The 27803-nt window shown below is 37.8% G+C and overlaps 1 protein-coding gene across 2 annotated transcripts in view; it reads left to right on the top strand.

Annotated features, from left to right (window-relative positions):
• The window catches only part of Vha100-1 (V-type ATPase subunit a family protein Vha100-1), a 61633-nt gene that overhangs the window by 14936 nt on the left and 18894 nt on the right, over positions 1-27803 (top strand). The window contains exons 3-5 of one of the 2 annotated variants that reach the window (XM_068381982.1): positions 2543-2719; positions 3393-3521; positions 22048-22133. In XM_068381982.1, coding sequence (XP_068238083.1) covers positions 2543-2719; positions 3393-3521; positions 22048-22133 — 392 coding nt within the window. Of the gene's footprint in view, positions 1-2542; positions 2720-3392; positions 3522-20143; positions 20251-22047; positions 22134-27803 lie in introns of both variants that reach the window. The other variant, XM_068381981.1, reaches the window with a different exon arrangement.

Below are 27803 nucleotides of genomic sequence, written 5' to 3'. Positions count from 1 at the left end.
ATATTGTTCTCCTGTACCAGATCCGAAGGCAGCCTTGGAAGACGCCTTTCAGCACAGGTGGGATAATCTAGACGTGTACGCTTTTCCCCCTTTCACGTTGATAAGGCAGGTGCTCAACAGAGTAAGGACAGCCCGAAACTTAAAGATGACTTTGGTAGCGCCCTGGTGGCCGGAGAGAGAGTGGTTCGCGGACCTAAAAGACCTGGCGAGTCAACCCCCGTGGCCTCTACCCGACAGGTCAGACCTTTTGCATCAACCTCATTTTCTCAGGCTCCACGATAACCCACAGTCCCTACGTCTTCACGCCTGGAGACTATCGAGCGACTCCTGAAGAAGGAAGGATATTCTTCATCCACTGCTAAGAGAATGTCGCTATACCTGAGAAAGTCTTCAGCTGCGGTCTACCAGGCTAAGTGGGCCTCCTTCACGAAGTGGTGCTCTGCGAGGCACATTAAGCCCCTTAATGCCTCTGTCCCGGACATAGCGGATTTTCTGGTGTTACTCAGAGACAAATGGGAATGTCAATCCCAGTCATAAAAGGGGTTCGGGCCGCCTTAGGCCAAGTCTTCCTCCTGAAGGGCATAGAACTGGGGGCCTCTAGGCACATAGCGATGCTTGTCAAGAGCTTCGAGCAGTCCTGCCCCCCACAAGCGAGTAGGGTGCCCCAGTGGGACTTAGCTAAGGTCCTGAAGATGTTGTGTGGCCCCCCCTTTGAACCTTTGAAAGATATCGCAGACAGGGATCTCACTCTCAAGGCCGTCTTCTTGCTGGCCTTGGCGTCCGCTAAGAGAGTGGGTGAGATCCATGGGCTGTCATATGACGTTTCTCATTCAAAGGGGTGGAAAGAAGTATCCTTCAGGTTCGTTCCTTCTTTTGTGGCGAAGACCCAGAACCCGGCAGTCTGGGATCCGAAGTTCGAAGGTTTCTCCATACCAGCCATCCCTAGGACGGGTAATTCGGACGATTTGAAATTATGCCCTGTCCGAACCATTAGAAAATACCTTGAAAGAACGGTTCATCTCCGCCCAGGCATCAAGAGCCTCTTCGTATCCACGGGTGTTACTAAGAAGCAAGTGTCCAAGAACACCATTTCCTTCTGGTTGAGACAAGTTATTGCCAGAGCCTACAAGGAGGAAGGCCTGGCCGTGCCAGGCGCCCCCAGACCTCATGACATCAGAGGCCTGAGCACGTCCTTAGCCTTTGAGAAAAATATGGCAGTGGGTCAGATCCTTCGGGCAGGTACTTGGTCGAACCAGTCGACCTTTACTGCCCATTACCTCAAGGACTACTTGAGGAAGTCCTTACATGGGTTCTCCATTGGAACAGTCATCTCCGCCCTCCAAGTGGTTTAACGGTAAAAGCCCCAGGCTCAATCACGGATAGCAACCTGGAGACACAGGTGCGTTTCCTTCCATCCTACCCAGTTGCTCCCTATCCTCATCGGGGATTACCAACTTGTACCATTGGATAACACGTTCTTCACGACTACGCTACTGGATGCAACATCAGAAGAAGTTTTTTCAAAGGGTGAGTACTTAAACACTAACGTAGCTCTTTGTGTAGTTACCCTCTCGTCCGTTTTCTAGTATGTTCCGTTATTCCTGGGCCTCTTGGCCTCCGCTTACTGGGTCTGTAGGTCAGAATAGCACTCCCGCCTCCTAAAGTGTAAGTCTCCTAAGAAAGTAGTTCGAGGTAAGTATTCGTGTTGGAACAAATCAAAAATTTTAAGTAATTTTTATTTTTCCTAACATACTTACCGAGAACTACTTTCGGGTAATGGCCCTCCCTTCCTTCCCCGAGTGCCTCTCTTCCCTTGCAAGTATTGTACTACTTCAATAGAGCTTACTGGAGATTTCGACCCGAGCAGACATCGACCTGGCGATAAGCCTACCCTCGGGGCACATTCTTTAATGCCGGGGTAGGCCTCCATAGAAAACGGGTTGGAGGGTACCCTACACAAAACTCTGGTCGGTAGAGAGGAGATTACAGGTAACTCCTAAGAAAGTAGTTCTCGGTAAGTATGTTAGGAAAAATAAAAATTACTTAAAATTTTTGATATTACCCATTTGGAAATTTGATTTCTCATGGGTAAACCATAATTATTTTTTTTTTTAGAATTTTAGGTTATGTAATAATTGTACACTGTACAGTACACCCAAAAAAACTGATAGAAGTCAGGAAAATTAGTTTTGGTCATACCTTTTGTGCAAATTAAGATACAAATTTTTTTTTTCTTTTTTATAAATTACATAAGCTTAAAGACAATTTTTTCTGCTTTCTTGGGTAATAAACATTGGTTTTAGAATGTCATGTTAAAAATTTAAGTCCATTCTCTTTGCCATAAACTCTTAATACAGTACTGCGCTTCTTTATTATGTTACTTTATGGCATCAGTGAACACTTCTCTATGGTTATGCAAAGTACAGTACAGTAATTTCTAAAGTACCGTACTTTATGGCAATATGAATTATGCATAACAAAGTAGATCAATTTGATCAAAATCCATTGAAGCCTTTATGAATCTTACATTGATCCTTTTCAGTTGAATCCTGACGTAAATGCATTTCAACGCAAGTTCGTTAATGAAGTGCGAAGATGTGATGAAATGGAACGTAAGCTGCGGTATCTTGAGCGCGAGATCCGGAAAGATGGTATTCCAGTGCTTGACACTGGTGAAAATCCTGAGGCACCAATGCCGAGGGAAATGATCGATCTAGAGGTATGTTACTTTACTCTTCTAGCTTTGATTATAGTTAATTTTCAGCAAGGTAATCATTGTGTGTAGTGCTTGGGCGACATGTATTTTAACCCTTTTACCCCCAGGCTATTTGGAAATTTCCAACCCTTAACCCCCAGGGGGTTATTTTTTTCCCAGCACATTTTGCAGTATATTTTTTTTAAATTGCTCTAACAGCCTTAATTTTTGTCATAGAGAGGTCAGGTTGGTCTCATTCTCTTGGAAAATGCCTGAATTTTCTCAAAAAATTATCAAAAATATGAAAATAAAAAAATTTTATAGCATTTTTTTGCAAGGACGTACCGGTACGTCCATGGGGTAAAGGGATGGCTTTTGTGAAACGTACCAGTACGTCCTTTTGGGGGTAAAAGGGTTAACGTGGAATAGTAATATGTTGTATATTGCATTGCAAACTTCTGTGATTAGGATGACAATTTAAGATTTAAACTTGATTCTTTATTTTACCATTACTTGGGTAGTTGTATGCTGTATTTAGAAAAAAATAAGATTGACAGGGCGTAGGTTATTTTGCCAATTATTATTCCAGTTTGTATGCGTATACTTATTTTTTTTTATTGTTAGCATAAATTTAAATAAGTTTAATTTAATTAACTGATGTGGTTAAGCAATTCTGAGATTCCTTTTATTTTTACAGGCAACGTTTGAAAAACTTGAAAATGAGCTTAAAGAAGTAAACAGTAATGCAGAAGCCTTGAAAAGAAATTATCTAGAGTTAACAGAACTAAAGCATATTTTGAAGAAAACCCAAGCATTCTTTGATGAGGTAAGTTTGTACATTTTCATTTGATCTTGTTTGTTGTCAGTTAATAAAATTGTCAGAACACATTTTGGGTTTTTGGGCCATTTCATGTTTGTTTTACATTTGGTTTTGAGTTTTTTTTTGGCCATTTCATGTTTGTTTTACATTTAGTTTTGAGTTTTTTGGCCATTTCATGTTTGTTTTACATTTAGTTTTGATGACTTAACTTCTACAATTTTGATACTTTAGTTTGAAGTTCAACCTACATGTTTTGGTAACATGCCAAAAAATGTTAAGGCAATTTTTTTAACTGTGTGAGAGTTGGGTGTTGCGATTGTGTGTTGTGTTGCTTTAAATCAGTATTTCAAACACTACTTTTTTTTATATTGGATACTGTAGTTGATTTTGCTTATGAAGGGTTAGTGGTCTGTAAACAAGGCTTCTATTATAATTGATTGACATTTAAATTTATGGTTTACATTTGAAATGCCATTCAGTAGATTCTGGATATAAAAGCTTACCTCTGGATCACTAGAAACAGTTGAAGTGCTTATGCTATTTTTACCCAAGTAGAGTAACCATTCACTTGCCGCTGTTTAAAAGTATTGAGTTTGTGTTCTGTAAGAAATATTTCTTCATTTTGTACAAAATCTTTAAATTTGTATATACGGTATGTTAATACGAGTCGTGTACAGTGCGAAAAAAGTTTGCGATGTCATTAGGAAAATTGATAAATAGTGGTGTGTCCACATAAACCTCATAATTTACTCGTGTTATAACTCTTAGTATTGAGAGACTTTTATGCTGGTACTCTATACAGTAAATAAAACTGGGAATCCTGATCTACTGTATGTTCTGTAGGGCCCTTTACACTGCCTGTATTGAGTCACTGTAAAATTTAGGTTTGGAACAAAATCATAAAATTATTGATTATTCTTCCATTTTCCACCTTTGCATATCTTGATGCATTCATTAGAATTCATTCATTAGACAGATTGTGGTTTTTTGTCTTCAAATTTTTATTGTCCAGTTGAAAATATACATTAACATATCTGTTTTTGTGTGCACTATTGTGCATCTGTTACAATTTTTTTAAAGATTATTGGTCTTCCTATGTTGATCAACCAACAGTTGAGGGTTTCCATTTTTATTCCTGTTTGTTAAGTAAAGTACATTAATTTTGGTATAGCAGATAGGTTTAAAACATCCCATAGTTTTGCAAAAGTAACTTGTGGTTTTATTAGGTAAACTTCATACTCTCATAAAATAATTGAAGTTTTGTTCGAGTCTGAGCTTGGTAGAGTCTGGGAAGATTGAATGCAAAGGATGATCTGAATTATGAAAAATCTAATGCAACATGCGCAAAGAACTAAATGAACGACGATGCCAGAGATTACTTGAATGTTTACTAATATCTTTGGATAAACTTTCAATACATGAAAAGGTACTTCATTGGGTAAAATTTTGTATTTATCCTTATACCAATGTTTAATAGTCTATATCATATGATTGTATTAAGTATCCAAATCTATTAGAGGAAGTTTTTTCTTGCTTACAAATATTTTGTATTTTTCTATAACTGTAATTTATTAAAAGTATTTTTTTATTTCTTCAAGCAAAGCAATTCTTTTATTTTTTGGGTAAACATGGTATAAAAGAAATACTCTAGGTCAATGGAAATTATTTATAAGCCTGTAATATTTAGAATTTTTCTAGTTGCTGAATATTAAACTCGATTTTAAAAAGCTTTGGCTACTGTCATTCAATATAGTATGTGTAATCTCTTCAAGTAGCATGAGTAAACATGGAAATTTTTTATTGCAATCTTTCAATTAGTGAACTATGAATACATATCTTTCAAGTAGCCTTTTCATTATTGAATACTACATCTGTAGCACAAAATTTATATTTTTTTGGCAATACAATACTTGATTGTCCTCTAAAAAAGGAGTTGTAGGAGTTATTCACTGAAATAAATTTCAGACTTAAATAAATAATAACTAAAATATTATTTCATGTTGTATTGTTCATTTAGAATTTGGCTTTCAAAATGCTCTGGTAAGTTTTGACATGGTCTGTAAATGGTTTGATGACCTTACTTTCTGGTTTATGTAGGGTTTTGAAGATACAGTACTGAGATTTATATTTTCCGTGTGGTTTCTGAATAACTTGTGGTGTTATGTTGTTCTGGAAAAAGTAGGTTTTAATTTTAACTTTTATATTTCAAAACCTAATTTAACAGATATATCTAAATATGTCATGAATACATTTTTCCTGTTACTTATTTTTCCATCAAGTAGAAAACATAACATTGCTATTGAATTGTAGGGAATCTTTTCCTATTCCATGTACTGTACTGTGATTAGAAAGTAGTAAACATTTTTTTTTAAAAATCAGATGGTCTTCCATCTACTGTACTGTATAATTGAACTATGGGTTAAGTCACTCATCAGCTACAATAATTTTGTTTTATATATGGGTTGCAAACTTGTCCTGTTGTGGAAAACTGCTGGAATTTAATATTATTTAGCAATAAGTTAATGTTAATCCGGTCCGGCATGGATACTGGTTTAGTGAATCGCGAAAATAAATGTTAACCATGGTTTTTCTATTTTTCAAAGTCGTCTTGGTGTTCGTGTTTGTCAGTTTTTTACTGGTTCTGTATATACATAATTTGTCTTCATTTTTATTGGGTATGAGGTCATAAGTTTTATGTTTTGTGCGTTGCTACTTTTAAACTTTCTTTAGCCCTGTCTATGACTAGATTGTACTATCATGTAAGACATTCATATTTAGCGGGTAGAATAAATTGTCTTGTTTTCTTTGTACTTTTCATTTTTCTCTTTCCTTCTTCCCTTTCTGATTTGTCGCTAGTCAGCTTATAACTGCTCTTCTATACCTACAGGGGTCATTAGGTTAGTTCAGGATAAGCGATGATTTTTACATACTGTGTAGGACATCTCAATTCTGATTTCTCCTCTTAGTAACAATTCATGGAGGTGAGTTGTCATTTTTTTCATCAGCTATTCTATCTCTCTTTCAGAAGTCGTCATTATTCTAATGTTAAAGCTATTTGATTTTATTCTTTTAGAAAGAAACAAAGTTTTTAAATGCTTAAGTCTGACCTTACGCTTTTTTAGGTATATGCTTTTAAAGATTTTTTCTTAATGCTGTCTCCAAGGATATGTACAGATATCAATATCTATTCAGTGCAATATAAAATTTAAAGAAAGGTCTTCTCTTGCCTTTAGAAGTCAGTTTTAGCAATTTGGCTGTTGAGAATCTAATTTTTTCATTTAAAAGATTTGATTGATTTTGCTTTGCTTCTTAAGAAGGAATGATATTTCTTTGCAGTGTCAGTTCATTATTTTAGGGGGTAATTTGCAAAATGTTAAGCTCTAAGTTGTCCTATGATTATTGGTATTGATGAATTTCTTTAGTATAACGTATTGATTTTTTCTATTTTTTCCTCCATTATCCTTGTTAAGAAGTTTAATATTTTCTTTCAGCTTTCTGAATACAGTAGTCATACCCAGTGAAAATGATGATAGCTCTTGAAATTGACAAAAGTTCTAGATAGCTTGGCATTGTTCCATTTTAAGCTTGATATTTGGTTTTGCATGTTGCCTTAATGCTTTCAAATATCTTACATTGTGCTTGTTCCTTTTATTCAATATTCTTTTTTTTTTTAAGTGATTTTATGTAAGGTTATATTGGATATTATCTAGTTTCATGTACTTTTAATTACTCATTGGATAGTTGTTTATATTTTTTATACTATTTTATAATTTTTAGTGATATTCTTGCTTTTAATGGTAAAAATAATCTTTGAACAGAAAGAATGCAATAGTGGGCAAAGAAATTGGGCTATTGTGGGTAATAGATAAAACTGCCTACCTAATGGTTTTTGTCCTATTTGTTACTGAATATTTCTAGTTTCCTATTTATTAGTTAATTTCAAATTTAGTATTGCGTATGTTGAATGTGCCTAAATGATGACCTATTTTATGTAAGTTTGATGTGATTATAGTAAAAGATACCTTTATATTAAAAGGAGATCCGTTTGAAAGTTACATGTTGACAGTTTTGAATGAATAAAAAGTAGAGATTCAAGGCAATACCAAGAAACAGCTTATCTAGCATTCGTGGATCTTTAGAATTACCAGTTTTGAATTGTTTTAACATTGTTAAAAAGTATTTAAATAATAGTTATTAAATAAGTCGGTAATCCTGCTAAAATGAATGACTGTTCTGAAAGTTTTTGCATTCAAGACTTGAGTCAATGTGTTCATATTTCTTGTACCATAATTACAATATTGTACAGTATTTTTACACATGTATACCTGTATTATATTTGGACAAAACTTTAGTATGAGATACCGAAAGAGAATGAAAATTATTTTACTGGAACTAACCAAATGAAGTAGAGGAATTGGATAAGTACTATACTGTAGAGTAAGCTATTCTTCAGGTTAAATCGTAGATAAACGCATTAGCAGGATTTAATTCACTTAAGGATGTACTGTATAACAGCTGGACCTGGACTTTGCTTTTTCTTATTATTGCCCCACTGTCTAGTGGAAAAATACCATGCTAGCTTTCCTATTCTTTACAAGCAACAGATTGTTTCATATTTATATTTTTCAATATTTAACTTAGCCGGTGATTATATAGCTGCAACTCTGTTGCTCGACAGACAACTCTACGGTAAAAACTCGCCAGCTATCGCTACACAGGTTGCGGGTGTGCCCAACAGCGCCATCTGTCGTCCAGATACCCAGTACTCAATGTAAACAAAGACTCAATTTTCTCTCTGTCGAGGTGTCGACAAGACGTACTTTACTCGCTGTTGCTAAACTGGAGTTTTTCACATCTATTTGGTGAAGTACTATATTCTAGTTTTGAGCTTTCGCTATGCAGGTGTTTTATCTTCATCTTAAATCTTGAACTCGCTTTGGATAGATTTAATTATGGTGACAAAGAGAGTATGGACTTTCTTTCACTTTTAAATGGCCGACCCTTCCCTTAGACGGAAGTGTGTTTAGGCTTTTAGTATTATCTTATCACGTTATAGATTTTCCTCTATATATTTTATATCTCTCCGCCTTTATTAATCCTCTTCGATTAACTTTCCATTTATTATAAACATATAAAAATAAATTTTAATGTTTTGTTTATATGCGATCTTTCCTGAGAGTAGGCGGTCCTAACTTGGAAACCGAAGTTAATCAACGTTGAGCCCTTTATATCGTAATTAGCTTTTAAAGAGCTAAGGATTTAAAACTTTTTAAATGTAATATTTTATGAAAGAATTTCTTTGATAGTCTTCGTACTGTTTTCCAAGATGAACTAACGTTTAGTTTTTTTATGCTACGCAGTTGTTGACGTTCAGGACGTTCAACATGCGCTCTATCGTTACGATAGAGAGAGAGTGTATCACGGTTTCACTTTGCAGTAAGAGTAAATCGATTCTGACGTTTTGTTCATTCTTTCTTAGCTTAAATGTTTTAAATTCTATTTTAAAGGAACTTTTTATTTGAAAAACCTTTCAGTTTTTCCTTTAGTCAAATAACATGTTTTTTTGACGAAATATAATTGGGCTCTTCTCTTAGGTGCAAAATCAAGAGAGAAAGAGAGAGAGAGATAGAGACGGAGGGAGAGAGAGGAGAGAAAACGTTCCGTTCAAGCGGGTAACGTTGTTCTCGAGTTACTCTCGTCCCTAGTCGCTGTACGGGGAGGAAGGATAAAACGTTTTTAGTTTTTTATTCTCGTCCCCAGGCTATGTGCGGTGAGAGATTGAAAACGTAGTTATATGAACTAGTGTTTAGTCTCTTTCCCAGCCACTGATTTTTTTTTTTTTTTTATCTTAAAATATGTTTTCTGTTTTTTGCTGGTATTAATGAGCTTGCATTATACGACTGATTTCGCAATTACTACCTTTTGATGAAGGGTAGAATTGCGTGTTTCAGGTAGAAATCAGTAAAAGTTTCGATTTCAGTGAAATAAGTGCAAAACAGAAAATCGAAGTGATAAAGTGATATGCGCAAAGTGTTACAGTGTTGCGTCCGAGGGTTCGTCTGTTCGTGCCTGTCGTTCACCTAGTCCGGGACCTCTTGCATGCTCCCAAGCCCAGGGGAGAAGTAATGTCAAACGACTTATGGGTTCGAGAGGCCTTGATCAACGAACAGACGTTTTCCCTCTATGGTATCGGGTGTATCTTACCAAGATCTCCCCTACCATAAGACGAGAGAGACGTTGTTTCTCCTCGTCATCCGAAGGCTTTTCGCATAAGAAACCTGTCACAAGGTTTCGAAGCCCTTAAGCGAAAGTCAGTCCTTTCAGGACAGGTCCAGCGTCCTGGTTACAACCATTAGGACAGCTCTGACCCTATGCAGTCATCGGATAACTGCTCGCCGCCTAACAAAAGCGTAACACAGACTCCGAGAGTCTTTTTTTGTTGGCAAAGTGTTGCGGTCACAGACGTTACCCTCGTCTCTTACCACAACCATTTCCGTTGATCCTTAATGGGTTGTATGGCAAGACATGCAGTATATGCTTGCCTCCCTTATGGAAGACTTTTCTGCCGATTAGTCCGTTGAGTCTAGCCGTTTATCTCATCGATATCCTGGCTTTCAGCCAACCTAACGTTCCTTTGTGCTTACTGTTGACGTTGGCGTAGCTTAGTCACGTCAGTCAGGTTGTTGAGAACCACACTCGATGCGGTCTCGTGTGGTTTTTCAGCCGCATTTGGACGTTAGGCCACTTGCTGATGCTCCTGTTGACGTTCAAGACGTTCACTAACAATCGGAGTTGACTTGTTTTGACGTTGTGCGTCAACCTCCGCATTCTAGAGTTGTTTTGACTGCTCAGTCTAGGCAGTCAAAGCAGTCTCGAGTGGACGCTGTGCGTCCTCACGCACCTGTTGTGGTTGACAGTTCAGTTGTTGACAGTTCACAGACTGTCAAGCAGTTACATGACGTTGCGTTCTGGTCCGCTACTCATGCACCAGTGAGTGTGGACTCTGCTTGTAAAGCATTGCCACCACGGTAGGTCTCTCCCTTGCTTGAGACTCAGCTTTTATCGGACAAGGTTCCTGTAGATGAGGAAGTTGCTGTTCCCCCTCCTACTGATATTCCCTTGAGGACTCTTGTCAGATGGAGAGGAGCCTAAAGCTGCTTAGCCCCCTATGGACTTTAATTAAATCATGATGATTTTTTTAAGGATCTTTGTCCGGATCTTTTTGTAACTGCTGCTCCTCGTTCGCCTAAACGTCAGAGCTTACACTAGGCCTAGCTACTTCGAAGCCGTTGTTTTTAAGCTAGTGCGCTCTCGCTCTCCTAGAGAGCTTTACGTTGGCTAGGCGACTGGTTTTTCACCAGGAGGAGTTTGGGGGATACAGCCTTTGCTTTCCCTTCTTTTAAACTGGTTTATAGAGCGAGAGTCTGATATGACACGAGAGAAGTTCTCGGCTTGGGAGTTCATGCCTCTGCCCAGATAGACTTCCCAATTCTCGTAGACTCTCCCTGGCGCCTGGCCAGGAGACACTCCAAGTTTTTTACAGGTCAACTTCATAGCTGTTTTCGAGCCTTTGAAGTTTTGCTGTACTATTATGTCATGCATAACAAGGCTTTCAGGGATGGTAAGCGGTACCTCCTCAGTCGCTAACCCCGTCTGTTGCCGCACCTGCTCCCGTAGACCCTAAATGGGCTTTGCTGCAAGACATGCAGTCGAAGCTTGCGTCCTTGATAGAGGACTTTAATGCGGAGAAGGTTGCTACCGAACCTTCTGGCCAACAACCTTCCAACCGGTCGGTTGTGCGTCCTGTTGACGCTGAGGTAACCTACTCGCGTCTGCCTGTTGAGGTGGTTCCTCCACCGATGCGACCCAGTGTGGGCTGCCAGCCGCACGTTGACGTTAAGCGACGCTCGGAGGTGGTTGTTGACGTTCAGGACGTTCAACAACCAGCAGAGGTGACTTGTTTTGAAGCAGTGCGTCAACCTCAGCAACCCGGTAGGGTGTTGACTGCACAACCCAGACGGTCTAGACAGTCTCGGGTTGACGCTGTGCTTCCTCGCGTACCCATGGTTGTTGACAGTTTACAGACTGTGCAGCAGTTCCATGATGTTGTGTCCGGCTCCGTCACGCATGCACCAGTGCGACCGGACTCAGCGAGCCAGACGTTGCCCACTCCGTTGCCGTTTCCTCATCAGTTTTCGGATGAGGAACCCTCTGATGAGGACGTTGCTGAACAACAAGACGATCAGCCCCCAGAATAGATCAAGCCCTGCTATCCATCCAGAAGATGCTGAAGAAGGAACGCTGCTCAGTCAGGCTGTGGATGAGTCTGGTAGGGACGCTGTCATCCGTGGAACAATTTGTGTCACTAGGAAGACTACACCTCCGTCCTCTTCAATACCATCTAGCTTTTCACTGGAAAAAGGACAAGACGCTAGAAGCGGTCTCGATCCCGGTTTCCGAAAAGATAAAGTCTTGTCTGACTTGGTGGAAGGACAATATCAACCTAAGAGAGGGTCTTCCCCTGGCTGTTCAGACTCCCAACCACGTTCTCTTCTCGGACGCATCGGACGTGGGCTGGGGCGCGACACTAGACGGTCGGGAATGCTCAGGACTGTGGAACTCGAGTCAGAGGAGCATGCATATCAACTGCAAGGAGCTGTTGGCAGTACATCTGGCCTTGAAAAGCTTCAAGTCTCTCCTTCGAGGCAAAGTGGTGGAAGTTAACTCGGACACCACCACGGCCTTGGCGTACATCTCCAAACAAGGAGGTACCCACTCACTGACGTTGTACGAGATCGCAAGGGACCTGCTCATCTGGTCAAAAGGTCAAGACATCTCCCTAGTAACGAGGTTCATCCAAGGCGACTTGAACGTCATAGCAGATTGTCTCAGTCGGAAAGGGCAAGTAATTCCAACCGAATGGACCCTCCACAAGGATGTGTGCAAGAGACTTTGGGCCACTTGGGGTAAAACCATCCATAGATCTCTTTGCAACCTCGCTGACCAAGAGGCTTCCAATCTATTGCTCTCCAGTCCCGGACCCAGCAGCAATACATATAGATGCTTTCCTCCTAGATTGGTCACATCTGGATCTCTACGCATTCCCACCGTTCAAGATTGTCAACAAGGTACTGCAGAAGTTCGCCTCTCACGAAGGGACAAGGTTGACGTTAGTTGCTTCCCTCTGGCCCGCGAGAGAATGGTTCACCGAGATACTTCGATGGTTAGTAGACGTTCCCAGTAGTCTTCCTCTAAGGGTAGACCTTCTACGTCAGCCACACGTAAAGAAGGTACTCCAAAGCCTCCACGCTCTTCGTCTGACTGCCTTCAGTCTATCGAAAGACTCTCGAGAGCTAGAGGCTTTTCGAAGGAAGCAGCCAGTGCGATTGCTAGAGCAAGGAGAGCTTCTTCCATTAGAGTCTACCAATCGAAGTGGGAAGTCTTCCGAGACTGGTGCAAGTCAGTTTCTGTATCCTCGACCAGTACCTCTGTAGCTCAAATAGCTGTTTTTCTCTTTTACCTGAGAAAAGGACGATCCCTTTCAGCTCCCACTATCAAGGGCTACAGAAGCATGTTGGCATCGGTCTTCCGGCATAGAGGCTTAGATCTTTCCAAACATAAAGATCTGCAAGACCTCCTTAAGTCTTATGAGACCACCAAGGAGCGTCGTTTGGCTACCCCTGGATGGAATTTAGACGTGGTACTAAGATTCTTCATATCAGACAGGTTGGAGCCGTTACAATCAGCCTCCCTGAAAGATCTCACTCTTAAGACACTTTTCCTGGTATGCTTAGCCTCGGCTAAAAGAGTCAGTGAGATTCATGCCTTCAGCAAGAACATCGGATTTTCGTCAGAAAAAGCCACTTGTTCGCTACAACTTGGTTTTCTAGCCAAAAATGAGCTGCCTTCTCGGCCTTGGCCTAATCTTTCGATATCCCCAGCTTATCGGAGATCGTAGGCAATGAACTAGAAAGAGTCCTATGCCCTGTTAGAGCTCTTAAGTTCTATTTAAAGCGTACTAAACCTTTACAAGGCCAATCTGAAGCTTTATGGTGTTCAGTTAAGAAACCATCCTTGCCTATGTCAAAGAATGCTTGGTCAGACTTTATCAGATTGTTAATACGAGAAGCTCATTCACATCTGAGTGAGGAAGACCGAACTTTGCTTAAGGTGAAGACGCACGAAGTTAGAGCTGTAACAACTTCCGTGGCCTTTAAGCAAAATATATCTCTGCAAAGTATAATGGACGCAACCTATTGGAGATGCAAGTCAGTGTTCGCGTCATTTTACTTGAAAGATGTCCAGTCTCTTTACAAGAACTGCTACACACTGGGACCATTCGTAGCAGCGAGTGCAGTAGTGGGTGAGGGCTCAACCACTACAATTCCCTAATTCCTTATCCTTTTAATCTGTCTCTTGAAATGTTGTTTTTTTATGGGTTGTCCGGAAGGCTAAGAAGCCTTTCGCATCCTGGTTGATTTGGCGGGTGGTCAAAGTCATTTCTTGAGAGCGCCTAGATTAGGGGTTTTGATGAGGTCCTGTTGTATGGGTTGCAACCCTTGATACTTCAGATCCTAGGGGTCGATCAGCATCCTAAGAGGATCGCGAGGCTCCGTAAGGAAGACGTACTTAAAAGGCAGAGTAATTGTTCAAGTCGACTTCCTTACCAGGTACCTATTTATTTTGTTTTTGTTATTTTGATAACTTCTAAAATGAAATAAAAACTCTTAGCTCATAAAAGTGTAAACATATATTGCTGGTCTCTACCCACCCCCCTGGGTGTGAATCAGCTATATAATCACCGGCTAAGTTAAATATTGAAAAATGTTATTTTGATAATAAAATAAATTTTTGAATATACTTACCCGGTGATTATAAATTAAATGACCCTCCCTTCCTCCCCAATAGAGACGCAGTGGGACGAGGAGAAAATTGAGTCTTTGTTTACATTGAGTACTGGGTATCTGGACGACAGATGGCGCTGTTGGGCACACCCGCAACCTGTGTAGCGATAGCTGGCGAGTTTTTACCGTAGAGTTGTCTGTCGAGCAACAGAGTTGCAGCTATATAATCACCGGGTAAGTATATTCAAAAATTTATTTTATTATCAAAATAACATTTTTACCATTTTTTTTTATATATAGTATATCAAAATCTCCCCCCCAAAAAATGCCATTGAATCCAGCTTACAGTTTCAAAAGACATGGGTTAGTAGAAGATTAGCTGTATGAAGTGTATGTTTCTAGCTATTGGAGAGTGAATGTTTGATGAAGATTTTTTTTTTTATTTGAATGGGGGATTTTCCAAATGTTATGAACCAGTAAGGAACTGTTTTTGAGTTTTTGATAGCACAGTTAACTTTTTTTTATTTGGAGAAGAATTAGATATGTAATTAGTTTTAACCCTTTTACCCCCAGGCTCTTTGGAAATTTCCAACCCTTAACCCCCAGGGGGTTATTTTTTTCCCAGCACATTTTGCAGTATATTTTTTTTAAATTGCTCTAACAGCCTTATTTTTTGTCATAGAGAGGTCAGGTTGGTCTCATTCTCTTGGAAAATGCCTGAATTTTCTCAAAAAAATTATCAAAAATATGAAAAAAAAAATTTATAGCATTTTTTTGCAAGGACGTACCGGTACGTCCATGGGGGTAAAGGGATGGCTTTTGTGAAACGTACCAGTACGTCCTTTTGGGGATAAAAGGGTTAATGAATTACCATGTCAGATGGGAAATTATCTGGACTTGTCACATTACTAAGGATGAAGTGGCAGTAGAAACAAGTTTGTGTGTCAGCTTTTATGTTAGGGAGGGTATTTAGCTGTGTGCATCCATTTTGTATCGTAGATGTGATAAGTCGGGCAGATGAGAAGAACCTGAAACCAAGTTATATAAAAAACTACAGTTATTAAAAACATTTTTTTTAACAAATTATAAGATCAATCATTATCCTGTTATATATTTTAGCAATAAATTGTTTGTTCTTCACAAATCCATCAATCATACAGATGCCTACATTTGTGGTCCTGAATATATACCTGGTTCAGAAGGGAGAAACAGCAAGGTAGTCAGTCTCTGAGTGTTCATTATGTGAATCCTCCTGTATCCTTCAATTATAACTGATAATTTCACTGTTACCTTTATTTTTTCACATCTTTGTATATCATCCTATACTCAATCAAATACCAGTTGAATTAATAGGTATTCATTAATTACTGATGTAGTTTCATAAAGTACAGGTAAGTAATTAGTATTTTCATCATCCTGAGATTCAAATTTTGTAATGTTAGCTGTGTTCCATTTTGTATTTTTAGACCCCCTTTTTATACATAATCTCTGATTTGGTAAAGCTTTTCTCTGATAACCAACTAATGAGTTCAGATCTGAATTAGGATACTTTTTGTGCAAACCACTTTTCACTTTTTTTATTTCCTCTGCTACAGAAATTAATATATTGTGTATTGCTTCTTTTCTGATAATTTTGTGGTATTTTCTTATTTAGCAACATTTTATTTTCACTTTACATTTACTTTGTAGTGTTCTGGGCTGTACCTTCCTTGCACTTATATATCGACGATGTATGTTGCTAACTATAATTGCTGCAAAATCAGTGTATTCTATTTTTTTTTTATTGAATGGCACTGTGATTTTAATTATTTATTTGCTGTTACATAAACTTGTGTAGTTCTGGGATTTTGAACCTTTTGTTTCTTTTCTTTTTCTTGAAATGTGCTTCAGTGTACCTGTCGAAGCATTCTAGATAAGGACTGTAATGGACTTATTTACTTGGAAATTTCTATATCCTTTGCCATAACTGCTTCAACGGCTCCTGTGCGAGATGTCTTCTGAGGGGTCATATAACTGGTGGCTTTACAATATATGAAGAAGAGTACTTGCACAGTCTATTGGCCCTTCTGCTTGCTATAACAAATCCATACCTTGGCCACTCATCTCACCCTTTTGATTAACCTGTTAGACCTTCCTGATTGATTACCAATTTGATTTGATGGGGGAGACATTTTGTTTCTATGATTAACTTTGTATTCAGTAGATCTGGCTTAGGTAGAAAACTAATGTGATTCCATCAGCAACTGTCACATTATCTGAACACTAAACTGATGTGATAGCTTCTCCAGATGGCAACACACTTGTCCGGCTGCCTAGGCTTAAAGATATCCTACTTCCAGGGCCTAGTCTCTTCCTGTGAAGGGTCAAAGACATTAAGGACACCAACTTCAGACTGTTGTACTCCACATGGTAATTAATAAAACAAGACAGTAAGAACATGGGAAGTCCTGAGAGCTTGTAGGGGTGTGTCGAATGACAAAGCAAAATATGTGTACAAAATTAGAGCTTTTCTACTTATTGAGTCTTGGAAAGATAATTCATTGAGTGATGAAGCAAAATGCAAAAGTGCAAATTCAAAATGACATCCCTCTGTACTTAAGTGGCCTTTAGACACAATTTTGGATTTGCTCTGTGTTTGGTGATACCAATCTAGTTTTACTACCTTGTACTTAATAGGTGTTGCTCAAATGGTTGTACTTGTATTCTATGGATCCCCTATTCTATGGATCCCCTATTATCTTGGGCCAAGTATTTCTCTTTAGGGATGTTGGGATTCATCAATTTCCTCTTCATAGTCAACTTTCATCCTCCTCCTTGTTCTTCTTAGCCCATCAACATCTTTCATAAATTGCTCCTTAAAGAGATGTATAGTAGACTTAAGAGGCTGAAAGCCATTTTAGTTCATAGATGGGAAGTACATCTTGGCTGTTATGAAAGACACTTGATACTTGGAAGTGTACACATTTTTCAATGGGAAAAACATATCAGTTCCTTGATATATGTACCCTAAGTTTAATCTTTTATTATGAAATAAACCAAAAAGTTGTCAGAGCCTTGGGATCTTTCCCATTGTATACCTCTAGTGCTTAACTGGATCATACTGGCAAAATCCAACTCTGACATTCTACTTCTATGCCTTTACCTTGATAGTGGTTCAGTCATACATACATACATATACCAAGGCACTTCCCCTAATTTGGGGGGGTTAGCCGACATCAACAAATGAAACAAAAACAAAAAAGGGGACCTCTACTCTCTACATTCCTCCCAGCCTAACAAGGGACTCAACTGAGTTCAGCTGGTACTGCTAGGGTGCCACAGCCCACCCTCCCCCGTTATCCACCACAGATGAAGCTTCATAATGCTGAATCCCCTACTGCTGCTACCTCCACGGTCATCTAAGGCATCGGAGGAAGCAGCAGGGCCTACCGGAACTGCGTCACAATCGCTCGCCATTCATTCCTATTTCTAGCACGCTCTCTTGCCTCTCTCTCATCTATCCTCCTATCACCCAGAGCTTCCTTCACTCCATCCATCCACCCAAACCTTGGCCTTCCTCTTGTACTTCTCCCATCAACTCTTGCATTCATAACCACCTTTAGCAGACAGCCATTTTCCATTCTCTCAACATGGCCAAACCACCTCAACACATTCATATCCACTCTAGCTGCTAACTCATTTCTTACACCCGTTCTCACTCTCACCACTTCGTTCCTAACCCTTTCTACTCTAGATACACCAGCCATACTCCTTAGACACTTCATCTCAAACACATTCAATTTCTGTCTCCATCACTTTCATTCCCCACAACTCCGATCCATACATCACAGTTGGTACAATCACTTTCTCATATAGAACTCTCTTAACATTCATGCCCAACCCTCTATTTTTTACTACTCCCTTAACTGCCCTCAACACTTTGCAACCTTCATTCACTCTCTGACGTACATCTGCTTCCACTCCACCATTTGCTGCAACAACAGACCCCAAGTACTTAAACTGATCCACCTCCTCAAGTAACTCTCCATTCAACATGACATTCAACCTTGCATCACCTTCCCTTCTCGTACATCTCATAACCTTACTCTTACCTACATTAACTCTCAACTTCCAACTTCCTTCTCTCACACACACTTCCAAATTCTGTCACTAATCGGCCAAGCTTCTCTTCTGTGTCTGCAACCAGTACAGTATCATCCGCAAACAACAACTGATTTACCTCCCATTCATGGTCATTCTTGTCTACCAGTTTTAATCCTCGTCCAAGCACTCGAGCATTCACTTCTCTCACCACTCCATCAACATACAAGTTAAACAACCACGGCTACATCACTCATCCCTGTCTCAGCCCCACTCTCACTGGAAACCAATCACTCACTTCATTTCCTATCAGTCATAGTCCCATCTAAATACATAGTATTCCTGGCATGTATTTGATTGATGATGATGTCTGTGAGGAAACTTATTTTCTTACATCATCATCCCTCCCTCACATCCTTTGATTGAAAAACTATAATTTTTTTCTTTTATAAGACCTATTTTCATAGGACAGCATCAACTAGTAGGGAATCCCTCCCTCACAGCCCCTGAAATCTTGCTGCTTCATTTACCGTTTATTTGAAAGGAAGGCAAGTGATTTATAGATACTTAAGGGTGAAGGTGGGGCTTATACAGTGAAATTACACTACTACTACTGTTTGATAAGTAGAAGACTTCTGAACTTGGGGAATATTTGAGACCACAAATGCAGGCAACTATATGCTTCATGGGTTGTATGAGAAATTTTGTGTTATGAACACAAGTATAGACAATTCATAAATGTTAAGAGATAGGCTACATGTGGAAGATGTTAGATCTTTTAGGGTTCTTGATTATATCTGTGTGAATTTGTCTTGGAACTTGCTACTTAGAATTTCATTTGCATGCTGAAGAAGTTATTTTGAGTGGCATTCGCACTCCCGTAGATACTAATATTTCAAAGTATCGGAGCTAGACAGATGCTTGTCCCTTTTTTAACCAAAACTCAACCTTTTATGCAATCTCTGCTAGTTTGATCATACCTGTCAGCTTGTATAAAATATGTAAATTCTTCTATAATTTTCTCTTTTAATGGATTTTCCTTTAAAAAATTAGATTGCTTCCAGCTTACACTGTATAGGTTAATATTAGATTTTTTTCTTAACTTTTGATCTGTGGTTTAATCAAAGGTATATTTTGTTGAATCTTATGAAAGGGAAAAAGAGTTTGAAGGTATGGGTAATTTTCTATAAGAAATTAGTATTCTATAATTCAGAAGCAAAGATGTTCACAGGTAAGATAATGAGGTAGGTTGAATTACAGTACTATGATATGCTTTGCACTTGAAAATGCTATTTTTCTGCTGCTTTATAGCACATATAGGTTACTATACATCATAATTAAGAATGGTAAATGATAGAAATTTTGATGTGATGTTTTCATGTCATAATTGTTTGGGTAGATGAAAAATTTGCTTGTCAATTTTTTAATGGGTGTTATTCATATACTCTATATAATGTAGTTTTTTATTTTCTTATTTGTATTGACTCAATAGCCCGCCCTATTTTGTATTTGTACAGATTATTTAATTGCACTTTAGTCAATCTGAAATGTACATGGAATTAGATTTTGACTAATTTTACTACCTAAATCCTGTTTTCCATATTTTTAATTTGGTCTTGATACCAAAGAATTTTTATGAAATATAAGAGAGTGGTTTACTTTATTCCTTTGGCCACTGATGCCCCCAACCCACCATTACCACAGGCCATGTATCCCCCAAACCTTCCTTACGACCAAGATGTCTATTTTGATGATGATGAGCGAGTAAATCTTCTGACCGATACAACGCTTCACCACCTCAAACACATTGGGTAACTAGTGCACTGAAGCTTCATTTTTTCAGTTGGTGTATTTCCTTTGAAAACTTTTTTTGTTTTTGTTTTCCATAAGTCTTTTTATTTTTATCTCTGTAGACTGTTTGGTTTATAGGAGTATAATTGTTATGCTCCATTTTGGTTTATCATATGGTTAATGACTTTTCATGTTGAGTTGATCAGTTCCTGATAAAAAAAAATAATCAAGGATGTTGCTATTTGGCATATTTTCTCCTTGTTTATGTTGAACTTGAAAAGTTTAGGTATAAAGCTGTTTAATGTAGAACATTTTATTTTCCTTTAAAGTTACTACATTTTGTTTTGTTTTGCACAACATTGAAACATGAATGTTTGCTTTTGAGCCAGTCATTACCATATGATAAAGTTTGTCACAGTTCATTAGTCTCTCGAGGTCTTCCTGTAAAGGTAAGTACAAGTTATTGGAATTTTTCAACTGGTATAGTTGAAAAATTAGTGATATAATAATATTGGAAGTTATACTACCTAAGTATACTCTACTACTTTACATTGAGTACACACTACATTCCTGTAAATTTTTGAATAGTGGGACGACAAGGGTAGATTTTTTCTTTAAAATGAGTGGGCTTTTCCAAATTACTTCTTTTGTACGGAATTTTTTATGTTATATATTTTCTTGCTCTATATATGAAACTAATCTGGAAGTGTGAAGTTAAATCCCATGTTAGATTTAGACCCCCTCTACCAATTATTTTTGAAAAGTGCCAGTGTCAAATTGTAAGCACTTTAGTTTTGATTTCACGCCTTTAATATTATTCCTTTATTAGACAGATTTGGCCATGGTTATTATAGTTGTAGTGGAGTTGGGTAGTTCTCTAGTCACTTAAATTCTACTACATTAAAGTACTCTTGCTTTGCTTATTAATGGGCTCTGATGTAGGCAAGTTTGCTATAAATGCAATGAGCATTCCTGTACACTTTAAAAAGAAAAGTGCTTGTGAGAACAGTATTGAAGAACTACTAAAAATAATGTCTTGGCATACAACTTTTGTCTTTGCAAATACCGTAATGAAATATTCTTATGCAAAGCTACCTGTATTTGAGTTGGTGTTGGAACTAGGGTTCCACTTGCTGTGTAAGGGGCTATGTTTGCTGTATCCAGTTAAAATATTGACTATTCATCAGTTTTATTAACTTCCTTAGTAGTCCTAGACAAATGTTAGAAACTTTACATGCACTCATTTAGTATTACCTCTAGATGCATTTGCACCTCGTCCATGTATTGGAATGTAATTTTTAATGCCAGGTGTTTTTATTTTACCAACTACATTGAAATTGAAAGCTTGCATGTTTCCAATGTTGTATCTGCACTCCTTTTTTTTCTTCTCACCCTTATCTTTAATATGGTTTGTGTAATTGATTGAAATCAAGCAAGTAAGAAAGCCTATGTTTGATTTTGGTCTTCATTTCTCACCTATCTCCTTTGTTGTCTGGAATAGAGGATGGTGGAACATTGTCAAGCACTTAGGTCATTTTTGTGGCAGTAGTGGTGAAGGAATTGAGGACAAAAATATTATGTAGGAAAGAGCAGGACAAGTTTGCACCCTATAGTCTGTGAAGGTTTCAGCTAAAACGTTCATGGACATTGAAAGTTAATTTTCAGATTTCTTGCAGAAATTAAAAATCATTATAACATGGTTTATTTTTAAAGTGTTTTTCCCCTTGCCCCATAATCTTCAATTACAAATCTACCCTTGTCGGAACCTTGTCTGGATCTTTTAAATGGACAAAAACGACTTGTCATTGGTCGTTCAGCGTGAGGGTAGTCTGGAGGCGGGCGGTCAAACAAGTCTCACTCAGAACCTGCTTCCTGAAGACTCCAGGGGACCCATTCAACTCGGGTATGTATTTTGTGAAATAATTGTTTGTTTTAACTTACTTTATGGAAGAACTTCAAATATTAGAACATTAGTTATATTAATCCATATTAATTTTAAACACTTGGTTTGAAAACATTCTATTTAGGCTTACATTAATAAGCAGTAATAATTTGATACAGTATGCTTCATTTTTTCCATAGCTGTATAAGGATCTTTTTGCTCTTCCCCCTGCTGCCTTTAATTTTATATTTCATCTTTTAAACAATACTGTTGCATTTTTACATGACACAGGTGGGTTATTACCTACAATGAGCCTTATGTGGCGTACAGTAGATAACAGTTTTTATGTTTCTTCTAGCTGTCATTATAGTTCGAATTTTAATTATCACCGACTCAAAGGACATTTTAAACAATGTTACAGTATGTAGTTACAATAATAAAAACCTATCCCTTTGACAGATAATTGGCAATTTTCTGAGCCACTGAAGTCAAAGCTCAAACTTTGGTTAATTACTGTTTTTGTTTAACTTGATTCTTTTAAAAGATTTATGAACTTGCTTTATATATGTTTAAAAGATTATTTTTTTAGGAATTTTCATTGTATTAGAACAATTTATATTTATAATCTTAAGTGTTTCAGGCATTTAGCTACTTAGCCATGAATTTAACCAAGTAAAAGGATTTGTGTGTGCTATGCTAAATTATTTTTATTCATCTCACCTTGAAGTTCATATGGCTTCCTTCTCAAAGCTTGCTAAATGTTGACATCTATCCTAAAAACCTAAAATTTCCCATTTTCTTTCACTTTATAGTAATAACCCTGCCCCTCTATTGAAGTACAGTATTGTTTATATGTCAGCATATGGTAATGACAGGACTTGGACAATTCCGGTCACTTGCATACTGTATTTCATTTAGAATCCGATTCTAAATGCTGTTTTAAAGTTTAATGGTTTATATAGCTTCCGATTAATAGTGGAAGTGGGTTAAGGTTTTCAAACTTTCATCAGTTTTGGGAGAGCCTTCTCCCCCAAACCATAGTTCTCTCTGTGCAAAGAGAGGGATATCAAATTCCTGTCTTCCAACCCTCCTCTGTCAAAGGAACTCGTACCTTTAGCTTCGTCCGAGACATTTGGGGAAGAAAGTGATAGAGTATGTCTTAGATCACCCCCAGGTTTTTACAATAGGTTATTTTGTTCCTAAGGGTGTTGAAGGCCTGTTCTAGATGTCTTTGTTCTAAACAGGTACAGAGTTCTCCTAAGATTTTTTATGTAAATAGCAAGAAAAGGCACTTAGATGTTTTTGACAGATTTCACAGATACTTATTTTCATGCTCCTATTCATTCAGACTTGAGGAGTCTCTCTCGGTTTATGGACGGCTCAAAGATATTTCAATTCAAGTGCCATGATTTGGATTCAGGACTGCTTCTTAGGTATTCATGATAGTGATTGCTCCAAACTCGAAATAGAGCATTAGAGTTTGTTATACCAAGACAATTGGCTAATTTTGAGCACATTCCTAGAAAATATTTGAGTCCAACAAGTATGGTTGCTCAGGTTATTGAGGAGGTTGGCAGTCCTAGTTAATGAGAGAAAGTCCCTTCTTATACTGACTCAAAGGATTCTATGTTTAGAGATGATGATGATAATTTGTTTTTAAGCTTTTCCATCAAAAAAGGGGATTCAGTTCTTCCTGAGTTTGTTGTGTTGATCCGTGGTATCAATTGGGTATCATACAGACACTTAGAGTCACTGTAAAATACGTTTTATTCTGAGAAAAGATACAAAGCCGCCAGGCTAACTTCTGCCAGACACACAGTGACGCTTACCAAAACAAACATTAAAGAAAACGTGCGTGACGCACACTTAATAACAAACATTACAGAAAACGTGTGTGAGGCGCACTTGATAGGGGTAACTAATGTAACATGTTGAAGTCCAAACATATGAAAGCACTATGATTTAGTATGTCGATTAGGTTCCTAGGGACTGTGTCTTGTCACTAGGCGTTTGTTTGTTTTGACGAGTTGGTTGAAAATGAGGAATTTACACTTATATTGCAATTGCCAATAGGAAAGGACCTCTGATCTGGACACTATTTGCATTCTGATGATTCAGAACCATCTAGAACTGGTAATGTGGGGGCCAACCATCCTAGTTGCTTACCTCAAGGTGTGTTTGCAGTGAAGGTCCTGTACGTATGTCTTTTCTCGGTTACATCTAGGTTGGCTGGGGCTTGTCCTTGGATTATCTTCACCTATCAGGAAGGAGGTTGGAAAAGGAATCAGCCCTACACATAAATATCTTAAAGCTTTATGCCATATTGAAGGCTCTTCAGATTCAGGAGTCTCTGGTGATGGGTAAATGCATAGGGTTTTTCCAGACAATTTGTCAGTACTGGCTCACATATGGAAGCAGTGGGGCACCAGATCAGTCCTTGTTCTGTATAGCAGAATTACTCATCTTGAATGGATCTTAACGGGATACTTCTTCTACCCCACTTCTTTTCCAGGGAAATTGAACATACCCTTAGATCAGTTAAGCAGCAACAACAAATACTGCAGTGCAAATGGTCTTTACATCCTGGAGTGTGTCAAGAGATTTGGAGTTGATGAGGGAGAACAAATGTGGACATGTTTGTGACCACCACAACAAGATGATGGTGTTTTGCTGTATAATTCCGGACACCTGTACCCTAGTATGGAAGGTGAAATCCATGTTACAGGGCAAGTTCAGTCTGGATCTATATGCTTTTCCTCTGTTATAAATGATTTGGGTAGTGATAAGCAAATTATTATTATTATTAGCTAACCTACAACCCTAGTTGTAAAAACAAGATGCAATAAGCCCAACGGCTCCAACAGGCAAAAATAGCTCAGTGAATTTGTGAGGTATTGCATGGGACTTGCTAACTTTGTGTTACTTTAAGCTTATGCTTATTAGAGGCGAGTCTCAACTAAGTGAAGTATGTATTTATGCAATACTTTTAGATTAACTTGCTCTTTCCTTCACTATCCTATCTCCATCAGAGTGGGGGAGTCACCCATATGAACTTCAGGTGAGATTCATAGAAATAACAGAATTTTGATAATAGAATGAATTAATTCTATACTCAACAGAGGTTCAACCGCAACCCCCCCCCCCCCCACACACACACACACACACACACACACATGCCTACTGACTAGTGATGCCAAGAGGTGTTAGACATGTTTCGACTTCAAGACTGATGTGGATATCATTATTTGGGATGCCAAAGTCCTCTTATTGTCATTCACCACCATATAATCACAACTACTTTTGGATAGATGTCGACATTTAGCTAGCTTTGAGAAGAAATCCATATAAACTTCAGGGGAGTATAGAAATAATTTATTTTAGTTTTAAAATAAAATTTATTCTTACAGTTTCTTGTTATATAGTTTGTACTTGAAACCATTATACAGTACTTTTTAGAGCTAGTAAATGGGAGTACACTTTGATAGCTTTAAATGAGAATAATTTCCTTTTAGTTTAATAATCATTCATTACTAGAAAATGCTAGTGAGAGTTCCTACAAAATTATCATAATTCTCTTTCTTTGGGTCTGTTGATCTGATGGAAATTGTGATTCTTGGATACAGACTTACTGATTGGATGGTTACCATTCTAACTTTCTAATCTTATTGCCTAATCAGGTGAATCTTATTGGGAGACAACACATGTGAAGTTACTTCTTTTAGATGCTTAGAAGATGGGCAGCATTAAGTATAAATAAGTTGGCAAGTACTGCTTAAACCTATTGGTGAAGGCTTACTCACCCAGTGCCTGTTCATTGAACATGTAAAATTGTTGATCATTTGGTAATCTATATAACAGCCTGCTGTTTGCTGCAACAAGCAAACAATTAAATCTCAGGAATTAGATATAATTTTTGTTTTCTTCCTGGTTAACATTCAGAAGAAAGATAGTACTTTGTGCTTGTTTGTGTGTATGTGTATAGAGCAGGAACATGGGCCCTGGAAAAAATGATAGATTAACTTCTGATAAGGTGTAACTTTAGAATGGAACATGGGCCCTGGCAAAAATGATACAATAACTTTTGATACGGTGTGACGTTAATGTCAAAATTTGTGGCAGAAGTACTTTGATGTCTAATTATGATCAAGAAACTTGTGGAGTTGATGTCCAGAATGCCAGAATGTTTTTTAGGATAACAAGATAAAGTATTTTTATATGTGAAATCATAATGAGCTCAAATTAGATCTCAACATATCATTATCTTGATCTCATTGGTATAGATTTGATAGCTTATTCACGCTATTTTCTATGTCTAGTTACTATCGATTGTTACAGTGATTTTAAATACCCTTTTTAAATGACTAAGATCATCATTGATTACAATATTTTATAACTGCAAAAAACGGGAAGTAGTCCTCTTAGTAACATTGTATAAACTTTGTTTCCATTCAGGGAACAAATTTACTCATCTGCTGGTATTCCGTAATAAGGTTTACCTTACTATAGTGTTGTGTAATGCCTTTGATGAGGATCTGGCCAAGGACAAGCCTGTGAAGATTTTGGTTTGTCTCTGATTTTTTTTCAAATCATATCTTAACAGTACTTTTGTACTATCCTCCATGATACCATTAGGGTCTACTCCTCTATAAGCATTAAGGTCCAGTAAGAGTTTTAATTTCACTAGACTGATAATCTAAATTACTGTAGTTAGTTTAGCCTCAAGAAAACAGGAATGTAGAAGATTGGGTTTCTCACTCTGCTCACTGTCAAATAAATCTGCCAAAAGGGTTGCCATTTCCATTGGACAGTGGGTGACAGAGTCATCTAGTTTCAAGTAAATGAGGAAGAGGACCTGTTAAGTCTACACCAAAGAGTGCAGATTTAAAGGTAGCCCACCAATAAGGTTCTTGGGTTGTATCAGAAAAGGTTTCTTTCTTTTTTGGTCAAATTGTATTCCTTTTCAGTTATAGTATAAACTCTGTGCAACAGCTATTAACGGAGTGCAGTACACTATAGTTATTCTAGGTCAAATCTGATCTGTTACCTTTCCAAAGATGATAAGCCTTCTGTTTCTCCAAATAAGTGCATCTACATCCATCAATTAACCAGGGTTTGTCCTTCAATTGGTATTTTATCACTAGAAGCGATAAGCCTGTCAATATTCTCTTTAATTCCCCATACCTCGGCCGTTGTGAGAATTGAACTGCCGTTGTTGTGTTTACAGCATAGAAGGTTTACCACTATGCAGTGTATACTGTACTCTCCAGTTTCATAAGGATTATCTTGAAACATATTTTCCAGAGAGAAACTGTGATGTATTTACTTCTCACAACAGTTATTTAGAATAGCTATCCCTGTGCAGAAATGCTAACCAATCGAGTAGGTAAGCTAACTTGAAATGCAATAAACATGTGTGAAATCTTGAAGGGGTATTCCTCCTAAAACTACTGAAAATCAGAAACTGAGGAAGGGAAAACTGACAGCATGCTGCTTACCATTTGCTGTTAGATTGTTTCATTACTGAGGCCTTGTATGTTTTGAAGGAAAGAAAATAGGAAAATTTTTCATGGTTTTTTGTGGGGATAAACACTGATACACAGAGTTTCTTTAGAAGAAGCCATTTAGATATCAAGTTAGTATAGATTTTAATTCAAGAGAACAACAGACTCGGCTTCCTCTTTTCAAACCAAA

This window comes from Palaemon carinicauda, chromosome 10, assembly GCF_036898095.1.
Source record: "Palaemon carinicauda isolate YSFRI2023 chromosome 10, ASM3689809v2, whole genome shotgun sequence".
NCBI classification, from domain to species: domain Eukaryota; kingdom Metazoa; phylum Arthropoda; class Malacostraca; order Decapoda; family Palaemonidae; genus Palaemon; species Palaemon carinicauda.
This window is presented reverse-complemented; position numbering and strand designations above follow the sequence as displayed.